Source organism: Oryctolagus cuniculus, chromosome 6 (genome assembly GCF_051225735.1).
Source record: "Oryctolagus cuniculus isolate XC-2025 breed Fujian yellow rabbit chromosome 6, ASM5122573v1, whole genome shotgun sequence".
Taxonomy (NCBI): domain Eukaryota; kingdom Metazoa; phylum Chordata; class Mammalia; order Lagomorpha; family Leporidae; genus Oryctolagus; species Oryctolagus cuniculus.
The window spans coordinates 87,532,136-87,548,228 of NC_142872.1; the positions used below are offsets into that span (position 1 = coordinate 87,532,136).

The following is a 16,093-nucleotide window of genomic DNA, read 5'->3' on the forward strand; positions in this document are numbered from 1 at the left end:
TCTCTCTCTCATCTGCCTCTCTATGTCACTCTGTCATTCAAATAAATTAACAAATAAATCTTTAAAAATGAAAATGAATGAAAAGAAAGGGAAAACAGAGAGGAGAGATCAGTGTTTGGGTCTGAGTGCATGTCCATGTTCAGCAAGGATCACAAACTCACTGCCTTCCCAACACTAATCACATGTCCTCCTCTTTCCCAACAGAACTGTGGCTTTGTTAGGTGGTCAACTTCCTGAGATGAGCAATTAGGTTGAGATAAAGCTGACCTTTCCTGAGACCCAGGGATTGATCTGTTGGTTTGATAATCTCACGGCCTTCTGCCAGGAATTCATCCAGAGAGGAAATCTGACACCAACAGGCTCAATCAGTGTGAAGAGAAAGATCATGGGTCCCTGGCTGATGGAGAGTAGTTAAACTCTTTCTCCTCCTGGAATATTACTGCATCAGCCTGATGCCAGCTAATTAGTGTCTCAGGCTCTGTTGTAACTATGAGTGCCCCTAGGACATGGTTTATTACCATAGAAAAGGGTCTTTCTGGGATCTCTAGAAGACCACTAAGAGCTTGGTGTGGTGGCTCCAAATGTTATGGAATTCCCCAGTCTTACTCTGTTTGAATTACTGCTGGAAGCCCTTTTCAAATAAGCCAGGAGAAGAACAAAGTTCAGCAAGGAGGAAGCGTAGAGCCTGACTGTACTTCCTCTGAGCTCAGTACCACTGCCAGGCATCCAGTTTTATGAATGCTACAGTTCGGTTGTTGAAAGTCCCTTCCATGGCATATGAAGTAAATAATTCATCCCAGGAATCCACTGGGAGGTGATTGAACCCTTAGGTTGAACCTTAGCCTAATGCAAAGACCTTAGGTCCTTGGAAGCATCTCCATCAGCAGGCGGTTCTTATGTGACTCGTTGAGTTCTTGCAAGAGGTTTATTATACAACCCTGAGCTTGGTGCCACCCTCTCTGTGCCTCTTGTACTGCCATGTGATACTTCTTTTTTGTGTATTCCAGCATCACTATGCGTCATCTGCCATCTGTCATGGGCCAGCATGCAACCTGCCATGGGCCCCATGCATTATGCCTTTTGGAGTTTGAACCTCCAAAAATGTGAGCCACATAAACCTTTTTCCTCCATAAGTGGCTTGTCTCAGGTATTTCACTGTAGTACTGAAAAGCTGATTAAAACATAGTAAATCCATAAAATTCCTTGGTGCTTAAGCCAAGTTTGATTACAGTTCTGTTACTTTGAGGTTGAAAGATTCCTAAAAGCTACAACAGAGAAATAAACTCATTAAAAAATCAGAAAGGAAGACTGAATGGTGGAGGAGAATCAGAAGCGCTAGTACGATCTGATCTGAGGGAGGGTGGAACTTTACAGAGGAAAGAATCACCAACGGTGCAAAATGGAGCAGAGCTATCAAGGGAGCTGCTGTTCCTAAGCCATTTCCGCCTTGGAGATGGAACGGTTTTAATTCAATCTGCATTCATTGTCACCATCCCATGAATTTCTGATCCATAAAATATTCAAATGCTAACTGATGGCAGCCTTCTTTGCAACTGGATTATGATAATTAAAGTATGCTTTTATAATGAAATACAGAATATAGTCATCTAAGACCTACTGAAATCCCATTGAAACCTCTCTTCCCCAAGTAGACTAAATTTTTAGTAAAGTTAAGTCTTGTAGATGTATTTTATTCAAGTTATTCTTTAGCAAAAATTAAGAAAAATTTGAAGTATATACATAAAGGTAGAAAGAATAATATAAGCTTCCCTATATCCATCACCAAATTTTAGAAATATCAAAATTCTGTCACTCTTGTTCTTCCTTTCCCACTTCTGTCACATGTAAAATCAATAATTTGAAAGTCAAAGGGGCCAGTGCTGTGGCATAGTGAGTAAAGCTGACGCCTGCAGTGCCAGCATTCCATATGGAGTCCCTGTTTGAGTCCCAGTTGCTTCACTTCCAATCCAGCTCTCTGCTATGCCCTGGGAAAGCAGTAAAAGATGGCCCAAGTACTTGAGCCCCTGCACCTGTGTGGGAGACCCAGAAGTTCCTGGCTCCTGCCTTCAGATCAGTGCAGCTCTGGCCATTGTGGCCAATTGGGGAGTGAACCAGCAGATGGAAGACCTCTCTCTCTCTCTCTCTGCCTCTCCTTCTCTCTCTGTGTAACTCTTTCCAGTAAATAAATATTTTTTTTAAAAAAGAAAGACAATACATTAACATCTTTTCTTCTATAAACCCTGTATAAGTGGTACTTAATTCTGAGGCCATAATGTAGAAGCCCATCTAAACCAGAAGAAACAGGGCATTTTTATATTTTTGAGTAGAAAAGAATATTATTGAAAATATGAGCTAATTATGAGTCTCATTTTATTAATGAGTCTACATTATAATCACAGAGTAGATGACCTTAAAAGCTCAAATTTCATCTACCAATATTTTTACAAGTATTTAGTTGTTAGAATTTTGTAGTTTCTCCATGCTGCATATCTGCCATAAATACTTCCCATGTCTTATATGTGGGACACAGAAAACCAACTACTTGAGACGTCACTCTTGCATCCCAGTCTCTGCATTGGAATGAAGTTGGAGTTGGGAGTCAGGGCGGGGGGTCAACCTAGGCACTTGGGTATGAGATGGGCATCTTAACCAGTGTCTTAACTGCTCGGCTAAACACCTGCCTTTTTTAGTTTAATAAAAGGGTCCAAAATCCAAAAAGTTTGAAAACCAGATAAATTCCCTTCTTCATTTTTCTAAATGAAACTTTGGTCAGTGGGATGACAAAATTCTTTTCTCAATATTGTTTACAAATGTCCCTGCAAATAAAATCCCTGACATTCCACTCAGAGACAGTCTCTTTGAGTCAGACCTAGACGGAGTTGAGGTGAGGATGAGGTCTAAGCTAACACTCACCTTTACTAATTCGGTGTAGCCTGTTTCTCTGGGGGTCCACCAGGGCTGCGCTTTCAGCCCATTCACATTGTAGAGTGAGCGCTGCCAAACAGATGCAAAGTGTCCTCTCTTGTGCCCAAGCTCATACCACTTGTAAGCCTGAAAGGACAGAAAGACTGTGCGTCACACTGTGCTTTAAACGAAACATTGGTATTCTCTTTGGAGTCACTAAAAATGACTTCATGACACGTTTCTTGACTTATGGTAGGTTGTGTGCCAGTTAACTCCCTCTACATAGAAAATATTCTATGTGAAAAATGCACTGACTCCACCCAACCCATCACACATCCTAGCTCAGCAGCACAGCGCACTGTGGAGTGGGCGTCAGTCCCCTTATGGCCTTAGGGCTGACTGGGAGATGTGCTCCCTGTCACCGCCCAGCATCACAAGAGAGTATTGGACTGCATGGCTCTAGCCTGAGAAAAGATCAAATTCACAGTTCAAAGCATGGCGACTACTGAATGCATGTTGTTTCCACACTATCATGAAGTTGCAAAAATTGTAGGTTACATCATTGAAGTTGAAGACTGACTTTAACTTTTACATAAAAGTTTGCCTGTGTGGTACTCCAATCTTTTGAAAATCTGTTGAAATCTTTGACAACACAATGATTTCAGTGGGTTTCTGATTATGACCTATTAGTGCAAATGAACACATTTTATATTCACTCTTAGACTGTAAGCTCTCTCAATACTGGATTCATGTGCCAGCCATTTTGGTCTCCTCCAGTGTCCAGCACAGTCTAGAACTTAGCTGTTGAATGGATAAATAACTTCAGAACACCAAAGTGGACTATGTTTACATTTCACCTTTCTTTTTAAGTCCTTTTTCAATGTTTCCTTTAAAAGGAAAGGAATTCCGTTTTAGTAATTTCTTCAAAGACATTTGCACTTACTGAATCAGGATACTAGCATGAAGAGTGATTTCTTTTCACAAGTACTTAACGTGTCTGCATTTAGGAAGTCACCCCAGGATGACAGAGTGGAAACTCTCCATTAAATTAAGCAGACAGAAAGGAAATATTATTTTGAGCTGGCAGTAATAGACAGGGATAGACACTGGTAGATTTTTTTCAATGGGAACTTTTGTTCCTTATATATGTTTTTTCTGCCATAAGGAATAACATGTGGGGTTCTGGGTTGGCTGTAACCTGATACCACGGTCTCCAAGAAGACTGGCTTTTCTGGGACAGCTGTCTGCAGGGCATACCAGCCCAGATGGCTCCCTCAGAGGCAGCCCTACCCAGATGCTCCCCAGTGGCCTTGTCTGCCAGCTCCCTGCCTGTGCATGCTCCACTGTCTTTAGAACGGAAGGCATTTGGAACAGTGCACTGAGTATTATTTCCTCCATTATAACAAGATAGATCTAATGATTACTTTCAAAGAATGATTTCAAAACTATATTTTGAGAAACAAGCAATTATTATCAACTTGCATATCCTCATAAAAGTCCAGATATACCTTAGTGTAAAAAATATTAATTAAAAAATTATATAAGTCATCTTTCCAATTCTTTCTGGTTAGAAAAATGAAGGATGAGAGCAATGCATTTTCTAATTCCAGTAACACTTTACACTTTACTACTTCCATTAATATGCGTAATCCCACTTAATCTTTCGAATAAGCTCAAATTTCTCCACTTTCAAATGTTGAATCTGAGGTTTCTAAAAGATAAATATCTTGGTCAGTGCTGTGGCTAACTAGGCTAATCCTCTGCCTGCGGCGCTGGCACTCCAGGTTCTAGTCCCATTTGGGGTGCCCGATTCTGTCCCGGTTGCTGCTTTTCCAGTCCAGCTCTCTGCTGTGGCCCGGGAGTGCAGTGGAGGATGGCCCAGGTCCTTGGGCCCTGCACCCGCATGGGAGACCAGGAGGAAGCACCTGGCTCCTGGCTTTGGATCACCGCAGTGCAACGGCCACAGCACGCCACTGTAGCGGCCGCCTGGAAGGTGAACCAATGGAAAAAGGAAGACCTTTCTGTCTCTCTCTCTCACTGTCTAACTCTGCCTGTCAAAAAAAAAAAAAAAAAAAAAAGCTAAATATCTTTAACTAGAATTCAGAACTACTTGTTCTATTCTCCTTTTATCTTTGTGTTTAAAAAAAAAAAGAGCAATTGTTGGGGCCAGTGCTGTGGCGCAGTGGGTTAGAACCTTGGCCTGTAGTGCTGGCATCCCATATAGGCACTGGTTCAAGTCCCAGCTGCTCCACTTCCGATCCAGCCCCCTTCTAATGTGCTTGGGAAAGCAGTAGAAGAGGCCCAAGTCCTTTGGCTCCTGAGGCTCATTGCTCCTGGCTACAGATATTAGGGCCATTTGGGGAGTGAACCAGTGAATTGAAGACCTTTCTTTCTCTGTCTCTACCTCTCTGTAACTCTTTCAAATAAATAAAATAAATCTAAAGAAATAAAGAGTGACTTCTGAGCCCACAAAAAAAAAAAAAAAGGATTGCTGATTTACTTACCTTTCTTTTAATATCTCAAATTGAGAAGACATATGCTAATGATTCTCACATATTTTCCTTCAAATAAATGTATGTTATAGCCAGAGTTTGAAAGACAGAAAATTAAAATGGCCAATTGTTGTTGATTTGTTTTTTAAAGAAACATCATTAATCCTTTGAAAGTAATTCAACTATTTTGCATTTATGACTTTATTCCCTGTACCTTTCAGTGTTAAGGTAAAAAAATATTAATTGCAACCCATGTTTTGAAAATATGACAGTTCATTAACATTTGAGCCATCAGTAATTCTTAAGGATTAGATTTATTATAAGAATAGTGAAATAAAATGTTCTTAGAGAAAAAATCAAAAAGCAAACATGATAGCTCCAGTTCAGCAGTTGCAAGTCTTACAATTCAGCTCTCATCAAGTAGGATACCTGGGCCAGTCACATAACTTACAAGACCACCAATGAAGTCTTTTCTGACACTCAAGGTACTTCGGCATCCAACAGGACCCTTAATTTTGTACTTCCTTGCCAACTGACTCACAGAAGAAATAGAACTGTGAAAATTATGTATCAGAAATCTTACAGGAGATCCAATGAATGCAGCTAGATGACTTTCTTCTTAACATTGACATCATCTTTATAATAAAAATTGCTGAAAATCAATGATCAAGTTATAATCCTCTGAAAATTTCTTCTTTACCATTGCCCATTTAATCAGAAACACTAACATAGTAAAAAATTCCTGGGCCACCTTCTTAAGTGTGCTTTAAATCAATGCCATCTCTATTCTCTTCAAACTATTGCCGTATATGGTTTACACACACACACACATGCACACACACACACAGTACATGGAAAGAATCGAGCTCAGAAAAGCCCAGGCCACTTCACAGAAATGAAAGTGGCCCAGCTGGTGTGTGTTTTTTCTGGAGCTGGGATCTGGGGACAGTTCCGCTGAGCACTGTTGTCTACAACTTGTGTATGGAGATTACAAACATTATTGTGTGGAAACAGGACTTTTACTTTTCTCTGCAGGATGTCTGAGTATAGGGTTTCCTGAAAGAAAGTGAGACTCAAGTAAGAAGTGACAGTCAGCTTCCTATAGCCATCCTTAAGGTGGCAGATGACACAGCCCCTAATGAGCACTGACTAAGCAGAAGGGAGGAGGAGGTGAATACCAAAGACTCTAGAAAGCAGCAACCCCAGCACTGGTTCTGATCAGCCTGGAGCAAGGAGGAGGAGGAGCAGCTAAATCTGACTCAAACCTTGCTTCTGGGGAGCTGGCAATATCATCGCATGAGAGATGAGCCTAGGAAGAAAATGGGGTAGAGGAAGACAAGACAGTTGTCCCTGTGACACCCATGTGGTAACACTAAACAGGCTGTAGACACATGAATGTGGACTTGGAGAAGGAGACCAGCAAGCTAGAATGTGGATTTGGAAGTTGCAGTGATAACAGGAATACTTGAATTTGAACTCCTGTAAGACTATCATGGTTTGTGTTCCTCTGTCTTCCAGTCCTAAACAAACCTGTCAGAAAAACTTGTTCTCCAAATCCATTTTATTGTCAGCCTCTGCAGCACAGATGCTCTGGCTCTGCTTCTCCTGGGTCTGTCCTCTTCTGGTGCTGGAGCAGAGCTTCATGCATTAAAACATGAAGGGTGGCTGCTTCCCAACACGCAAACTCAGAGCACAGCAATCAATTCATATTCAACACCTAATATTGGGAATATACTAAAATGGGGCCTCTGCAGGCTTGTTTCTGTTCTCCTAGAAGGCTAAATTTTTGTGAACTTTTGAAATTCAAGAACTGTGCTGTTCCTTGCATATTAATGATAATTAAGCTGGTAGAATAGTCCCATAGGTTCAAATACCAAGCCCTTAACAAGTGTTTAGTTGTGAATTCTTTGCCCTTGATGTAAAGGCTGTTTTCATCTAAGACGTGAAATAAATCATGGACTTCTTTTATCTGTCTTTGCCCTGGACGCTGAAATGTTCAAAGACAAATTAATTAGTGACAATTATATTTATGGAACTAAGACATGAACATTTACCCAACGTAAAAGATTGTCACCAAGTCTGTTATCTCTCTCATTCAAAGCAGGCACCAACCATTTGCATCAAAAAGAAAGAAGACAAGTTAGTTTTTCTCCATTCTTTCTCTTTACCTCCAATGTCTCATTCTATTTTAGTTAACTGATGGGTAGGTTAGGAAGGAAAGGTACAGACAAGTAGAAATGTATAAAGAAAACATGCTTAATTATCCTAACTTCTGTTATTCTTAATTGGTTCATGTTTCCAGCAGAGAAGTACCCCATCACAGATCTCGGGGCTTCTCTGAACCCTCAATTGTCTAGAGAGTGCCAGGTTCTTGTTAATTTCAGAAACCTGAAGCTCTCTTTTCCTTAGATGTCACTCTACTGTACATATGGAATGCAAGGATTACAAAGATTCAGTGTCTCATTCCACTGAAGTTCAGCCCAGCATGGAATGCCTGCAATGGTGCAGGAGGGTAAAGACAGGCTTTGCCACCAGCACTGGTGCCACATATACCATGAGAGAGTTTTGAAATTACATGATGCCATGATGAATGATCCAATGTTATGTTTACTGAAGCTGACACTGTACTCAGACATGTGTGAAAATCACAGAGAAAATATGTAACTAGTTCTAGCTACTACCTTTTTGTGTGTGTGTGTCGATACCTATCATCACTGTAGCTGCAAGTGTTCATCTTAAACCTGGTGTTAAATATTTTGGAAGGTAGGTTGTACAATTTATCATTAGGATCAGTGCGCACAGGAATCAGCTGGACAAAGACTTCACTCTAAAAATAGCTTAATATCCCAAAATAAAACAAAAAAGAAATAAGGCAAATTTTTAAAATATTTCTCAACATTTAAACAATTTCAGAGACATCTCTTCATTTCACAATTTAAATTTAAATTTTCCATGGCAATATCTACCTCTTTGCTTATACATTAAAACACACACACACACACACACACACACACACCAGAGGGTCCTCTGATGACTGCTTAGCTGATTCTGTGAAAGAAACAAAAGCAGCCAAATCTCAAAAATTCTATTTAGGATTAAACTAGAGTTGTTGGATTGTTTCAAACACAGTTTAAACAGTTAAATTGTTTAAATCACAGCCTTGAGAAGTTTACGTTTAAAATGTCTGTCCAATTGTAACTTTCTAGAATTAATGCCCCCTCCCCCCACTCTACGCTCTTTTAGAGAGAATAAGAGGTTCACAACCCCAACCAGCTTACCTCTTTGTTCCCAACCCGCTGCATGGCATCCCCCAGGTGGAAATAAAACCGCCCATCATCAGTGCCAGGATCCCCAGATTCAATTCCTTCCTGCAGAAAGGACTGTGTTAGTATTTGTGAAAGAATTAAAAAATCAGATTTCATTTACTGATTTACATTTCAGTAATTTCTCTGAAGTATTTTATCAATGCATTCATTCACTGATATCATAAAGAAATCTAGGAACCAGAAAAGCACATCTCAGTATTAAAATTTGGCAATGAAGTCAACATGTACAATGGACAACCAAAAGGAGGTCACAATGGTAAGTTTAATTAATTAATAGTGGAATATTCTAGAAAATTGGCATGTTACTTAGTGCACCGTCTGTGTGGCGGCAATTATATTTCAGTGTTATAAAGAATTTCTCTGGCTGAATATCTCTCACATTTATTTTGCTCTCTAAATCTGACCATATGTCATTTTGAGGCTTTTTATTCTTGAACCAAATTGCTTAATTGCTCATGTTTGAAGTGACAGCAGTCCAACTGCAAGTCACATTTCTTTCCACTCAAAACATGTGTTCTTACCTTTTAATGATTTTTTTTTACAAAACACACAGAAGGCTTAAAGCTAATTTAAATCTTTAAAAAATGTAATTTTTACAGAATAATTTCTATTCTAAAACATTTACCTGATTTCCCCCGTCTCCCACACAAAGAATGAAAGTGCAATTTATGATTCCCAAAAAAAAGAAAAGAAAAACTATTACTGTGAAAACATGAATTTAGAAAAGCAAAAATAAATAAAGGTCAACAGCATTTGCATGTCAAGGATTCTTCCTAAAAATCTGCATCTCTGAGACCTGTGCCCAAGAAGCTTGTTCCCTTTCACTAGGAAGACATTCTATTTGCATCATGTTGGAAAGCAGCAGGCAGCATGATAGATCAGGAGAAAGTCTGCTCTGGACAGGAGAGCTGTGACCAGGGCTCCCGCCCGCCTGCCCAACACTCAAATGTCCTTGCCTATTAATGACTCACCCTGGTTCTCGCTCTCTCCTCTATGAAGTAGAGAGAGTACTATTGGGCCCTCCTAAGTCAGAGCAGAATATTTTCAAGCAGAGAAACTCACATATGTACAGAGCCCTGGCAAGGAATGTAACGGTTTGCAGAGGTCTCATGACAGCTGGGCCCCACTGTGGGACCACATGTCCACCTCAAGGGGGCGCCACTGTGCAAGGCTCTGTATTCCAGAATGCAGGACAAATCTGACCTTTCAAGAGAAACTAGAAATTTGTACAGTTATATAAATGTTCAGATCCTCAAATAGAGCAAATGGTCAAAACTATTTGTAATAGACCCGTGCTGGCCAAAATGAAACACACAGACTGTTTGCTGTCAGTGGGGTGATGTTTGGGATCTCTGATTTAAGTCATGTTGAAATAAAAGAGATCAGAAAGCAGAACATCCTGCTATTTAGAAAACAATTCACAGCTACCCGAGCAGCTACCTGTCTAATATGCTAGTGCTTACTGCATGTTACCATTCAAAATTAATTAAAATAAAATGAAACAAAATCAAATAAAATATGTGCTTCCTCACTCACACCAGCCACTGGTGCTCAGTGGCCACTAGGACTAGTGGCTCTACCACTGGAGAATACAGATAAGGAATGTTTTCACCATGGCAGAAAATTCTACTGGACATCCCTGAATTAGACCAAATGGGATTCTGCACAAAGATTCAATTAGATACATGACATAAAAAACCTCAACATATTTCAATTTGAATATTTTGAATTATTGGATAGGCTCTTGGGGGTTGACCCACTGAATCTGCATTCATTGTCTCACCTCGTGTAGGAAGCCACAAGCCCTGTTCATAATAGATTCAATGGTCTATATTTTACATTGTTATATTAGTACTTTTTGTTATTTTGAATAACTGTAAAAGCTTCAGTTTTAGTAATTTTGTCCTAAGGTCTTTTCCCAATAGCGCCTGTTCACATGGTTGGTATTTCTGTATCTGATGCTTGATTATAGTGAAGGTCCCCGCTGCCTGTGAATTACATGGTTAGAGGTGTGTATTTTGACGATGAAAAGACTCAGCAGTGCATGCTGGTCAATCCACAAAGCACAATCAAGAGTGTGCAAAGGGCTGAACAGCATCATAAGATGGAAAGAGAGGACGAGCAGTGACAGTCACCTTCAAATAGGGAATGCTCTCAGCAATCTTGTTCTGCGTCTTCAGGATAAAGCCATAATGCACTTTTGCAAAGCCGTCATTAGGTGTCACGCTTAGAACCTGAATTCAAAGAGAACAAAATGCTATTGTGATATTCTATAAATTCTACAAGTCACTGTTAAGGCAAATTATAATTAGTCTTGCTGTGCGTGGGTTGGATTATGATGTCACAACTTGTAACACTATGGTACTTTGTTTCATTGCAATATCATTAGGTCTAAAATGGCTCCCTTTACCCTCAACCAAATTACACCCTGGTTCTCCAAAAATGAAGAAACGAGGGAACAGGCAATAAGCACTAGGCACGGCTTCAACAATGCATGTCAGTAAAATATCTGTCGATTGATATGGCTTTCACACTTCTTTTATTGAATAGGGAACATTGCTTTAAATTTGTTATACTTGAAGACAACTCTGATAAATAATAATAATAAAATAATAAACATTGCTTTATATACATGCTTTGCACAATGTTTTACTAGGAGAAAATTTAGACTTGCACTTGATCTATCATTCTGCGAAAATGTCTTGAGTGCTCAGTATTTTTTCTTCATGCTATTTGTTGAACTCTTTACCCACTGTAAGGTTAATCTTATGAGTATAAAGTAAACTGCAAATAGATCTTTGTAAAAATTAAGAGTGGGAATAGGAGAGAGAGGGGGAAGAAGGGTGTGTGGGTGGGAGAGAGGATTTCATGGGAAGAATCACTATGTTCCTAAATCTGTATATATTAAATACATGAAATTTGTATACCTTAAATAAAATACATGAAATTTGTATACCTTAAATAAAAATTTTTTAGAAAGTACTGAAGATAAAGAGGTGACCAAATCCAAACTTTAGTGATAAAAGACAGGTAAATAAAACCATATCATATTTATTATTATATGTGCTTATTATGATTTAAGAATAAATTATGCAAAATACCTCTGCATTAAATATTAGCAGTGAGCTATAGTCTTCCTTTATCTGCAGTTTCACTTTCCATGGCAAACTATGATAAAAAAAATACAAAATAGACAACTCTAGAAATAAACAATCCTTAGATATTCAACTGAATGTGTCTGAGTGGTGAGATGAAATCTCATGTCAGTTTGTTCCATCCATCTAGGACTGGAAACATCCTTTTGTCCAGGGTATTCACACTGTACACCCCACCGGCCTGTTAGTCACTGAGTGCTCTTCTCAGTTATCAGGTTGACTGTTGTGGTTTCACAGTATTTGTGTTCATGTAACTCTTACTTTACTCAATAAAGACCCAAAAATGTCACTGCAATGTAATGCATGAAAGGGATTCAGGTCCATCTGCAGTTTTAGGCATCCACTGAATGTCTTGGAACAATTCCCTGTGGATAAAGGGGGATGATTGTATATGACAGTCATAAATAGCATTGCACATGGATGTTGTTAAATATTAATGTTTCAGGGACAGTGAAAAAGCTTTGGTAGTTAAAATTTTAAAACATAGTTAAAGTATTTCATTTCATCTTAAAACTTAAAGATGTTTACCTTTTATATCTTATATTACTATGCATGTACATATATATATATACACGATATATAAATATATAAATGTATCAAATGTATTTGCCTGAATATTTTTAACTGGGAGGGTACTAAATTACACATGTTTGCAGTCCATAATGGGAACCCTGGAGAACTGAAGACAAGGGAGATGGTCAGATTTGGTTTTAGCCCAGGCAAGTTCAAGCAAGAGATGATGACAGCTCAGATTAAAAATGGAGGGGATTTGAAAGACTTTCAGAAGCTAAAATGCTAAGAAATTGGTTATTTTATACTAGATCTGTGACTTATTCATTAACAATTATGTCCAGAGCTGGAATGCATGATTTTTTTTTTTTTTTGACAGGCAGAGTGGACAGTGAGAGACAGAGACAGAGAGAAAGGTCTTCCCTTGCCGTTGGTTCACCCTCCAATGGCCGCCGCGGCTGGCGCGCTGCGGCCGGCGCACCGCGCTGACCCGATGGCAGGAGCCAGGAGCCAGGTGCTTTTCCTGGTCTCCCATGGGGTGCAGGGCCCAAGCACCTGGGCCATCCTCCACTGCACTCCCTGGCCACAGCAGAGGGCTGGCCTGGAAGAGGGGCAAAGGGGCAACCGGGACAGAATCCGGCACCCTGACCAGGATTAGAACCCGGTGTGCCAGCACCGCTAGGCGGAGGATTAGCCTAGTGAGCCGCGGCGCCGGCTGGAATGCATGATTTTAACAAATACATTTTGACTTGGTGGATAGAGGCACATTGTGTGTGTGTAGGGGGGTAAGAATCATTAATAATGCCCAAATTTCAACCATGGGTAGCTTGGGTAACTACCTGGCAGTGTTGGTAAGTCAGAAGGAGAAGCCTCCAACAGGTAATGATGTGAAAAACTGATGTCAAACCCATTGAAAGCCCATCTCTTTGTTGAAACTAAAAGCAGCAAAAACCCAGAAAGGAAACTGTGATTTTTACAAATTTCCTCAAGAATAAAAATCAACATAAAAATATAAAAATACAATATTGGTTTTATGAAAATGATCTTTGATAGAGACATAAACATAGCAGGCTGAACTTTGGTTAAGGCAAGAGAATCCATTAGATACAGCTTATTAACTTAGAAGGGGGGAAGGAGGCAAATCCCACACACATTTTCAGTTGATGAATGCTTCTTTAAAAAGAAATGCACTCAGCTGTGTAATGTGGCCATATTTTAGACTCGCTCCACCCTATTGTGCTTATTCAGATGAGATTATGATTTGAAATGTATTAAACAACAGCAGGTAAGTTTGATTTTCCAAGGCAAGGTAAAATGCTTCACAGAGCAGAGATTCAGCATCAGCTAAAAAAGATGAAGGAAGGATTTAAAAGGCGGAAGGAAAGACAAGCCCACAGTAGGTTAGAGAAACTAGTAGGCTTTCAGATCCTGCTCCAACTCAGATGTGCTTGGTGCCCAGTCATCACTTGATGGTGCTTTCTAGATGGAAGGAAGGGAGAGACAAAGAGATGGGGAGAGAGAGGGAGGCGGGGAGAGACTGAAGGAAAGAGGGAAGCGGCAAGCAAGGAAGGAACTGTATGGTTCTATCTTTGTTGCCTCTGACAGTGATGGAATAATGGGTACGTCTGCTTAGCTTACATTCAAAAGGTCTTCAATCACTGAGATACACCAAACTCTGCAAGGCAGGGCACTGAGTATGTTTTGGCCATTAGCAAATGCAGCGTTACATAGAATTCAATTATGACCTTGAACAAGTCTTTAGCAGATGGTACACGTTTTAAATGTTGTAGGCTCAAGCCACTTGAGGAGATATTAGCAGTGTCATAAAAAAGCAAAGGCCTGATGCCTGCTCTCTCACAAAATATAAAAACATGGCAACTGTACAAAGACAACCGCTCTGAAATTCGGAGACTGTCAATTAAGCATCAAGAGCAATAAACAGAAAAGCAGCACATTGAGTGGACACCGTCCCTGGTCTAAACACAAAAGCGCCATACTTTATGGCTTTTTTTTTTTTTTTTTTTTTTTTTTTGACAGGCAGAGTGGATAATGAGAGAGAGAGACAGAGAGAAAGGTCTTCCTTTTCCATTGGTTCACCCTCCAATGGCCGCCATGGCTGGCGCGCTGCGGCCGGCACACCGCGCTGATCCGAAGCCAGGAGCCAGGTGCTTCTCCTGGTCTCCCATGGGGTGCAGGGCCCAAGCACTTGGGCCATCCTCCACTGTACTCCCGGGCCACATCAGAGAGCTGGCCTGGAAGAGGGGCAACCGGGACAGAATCCGGCGCCCCGACCGGGACTAGAACCCGGTGTGCCGGCGCCGCAGGCGGAGGATTAGCCTATTGAGCCGCGGCGCCGGCCTACTTTATGGCATTTTAAATCACGTTGGCTATCATTGAAGTACAGTACAGTGATGCAAACTTAATCAGCTTGAAAACCATTGATCAACAGGCCTCAATGAAAGAATGATGAGTAAATGTGTTCATCATTTTTTACAAAGGCACCAACTTTCCTAAACTTCAGAGTTCACCGGGTATCCTGTTCCTTCTGCACCAACTGAATTCCATCAACAGTTCTGCAGATTTTAGAGTTCCCAGGAACTTGGTAGTTACCTATTAAAACATTCATAATAAGGGAGAAACCCTGCGACAGAGCCTTGCAAGAGGATCGAAGAGCTCATGTCCTGAAAAGGGAGTAACTTATTCCGTATGCCTTAAAGACTCATTTTCTGTAGTCTCCAGAATGGATTTCTTGTGAAAAAAAAAAGTGTCTTTTTTTTAACATTCATAGGAACTCGAGTTCCTTCTATCATAAAAAATATTTTTTAGAAGGAATGTTTATGGAATGATAAATACAAAGTTTTAAAAATAGACAAAATACTAACTAAAACACAATCTGATGATCAAAAAAAGCAACATAAAAACAAAGTTTAGACTATGTCAACTATAATAATACTGACATGCTACTTAATTTAAAATAAAGAAAATGAGAGTTGAACATTGTGTAACAGCAGATTATGCCGCAACTTAAGGCACCTGCATCCCATATTGGACTAACTGGTTTGTTCAGATCCAGCTCCCTGCTAACACACTCTGGTAGCTGGCAAATGATGGCTCAAGTGTATGGGCCTCTGCCACCCACACAGGAAACCTGGACAGAGTTGCAGCCTTCTGGTTTCAGCTTGGCCCAGCCCCAGCTGTTGTGGGCAGTGGGCATTTGGGGACTGAACTAGCGGATGGAAGATCTCTATTCCTCTGTCTCTCCCTCTTTCTCTGTCACTCTGCCTTTTAAATAAACAAATAATTAAATCTTTATTTACTTATTTATTTATTGACAGGCAGAGTTAGACAGTGAGAGAGAGAGAGACAGAGAGAAAGGTCTTCCTTTTTTCCGTTGGTTCACCCCCCAGGTGGCTGCTACTGCCGGCACGCTGTGCCAATCTGAAGCCAGGAGCCAGGTGTTTCCTCCTGGTCTCCCATGCAGGTACAGGGCCCAAGCACTTGGGCCATCCTCCACTGTCTTCTTGGGCCACAGCAGAGAGCTGGACTGGAAGAGGAGCAACCGGAACAGAATCCGGCACCCCAACCGGGACTAGAACCTGGGGTGCTGGCGGCGAAGGCTGAGGATTAGCCTATTGGGCCGCAGCGCCGGCCCCGAATAATTAAATCTTTAAAAAATAATAACAAAGAAAACAGAATGAGAGATTGG

The 16,093-nt window shown here is 40.5% G+C and overlaps 1 protein-coding gene across 27 annotated transcripts in view; it reads right to left on the reverse strand.

Moving 5' to 3' along the window:
* The window catches only part of ASPH (aspartate beta-hydroxylase), a 240,199-nt gene that overhangs the window by 48,242 nt on the left and 175,864 nt on the right, over positions 1-16,093 (reverse strand). For all 27 annotated transcript variants that reach the window (XR_016235683.1, XR_011389110.2, XM_089335288.1 and 24 more), the window contains 3 exons: positions 10,858-10,956; positions 8,675-8,764; positions 2,914-3,051 (listed from right to left, as the gene is read on the reverse strand). Coding sequence is in view for 25 of the 27 variants with exons in the window: in XM_089335288.1 (XP_089191414.1) it covers positions 2,914-3,051; positions 8,675-8,764; positions 10,858-10,956 (327 nt within the window). In the remaining 2 variants the exon portion in view is untranslated. The remainder of the gene's footprint in view (positions 1-2,913; positions 3,052-8,674; positions 8,765-10,857; positions 10,957-16,093) is intronic.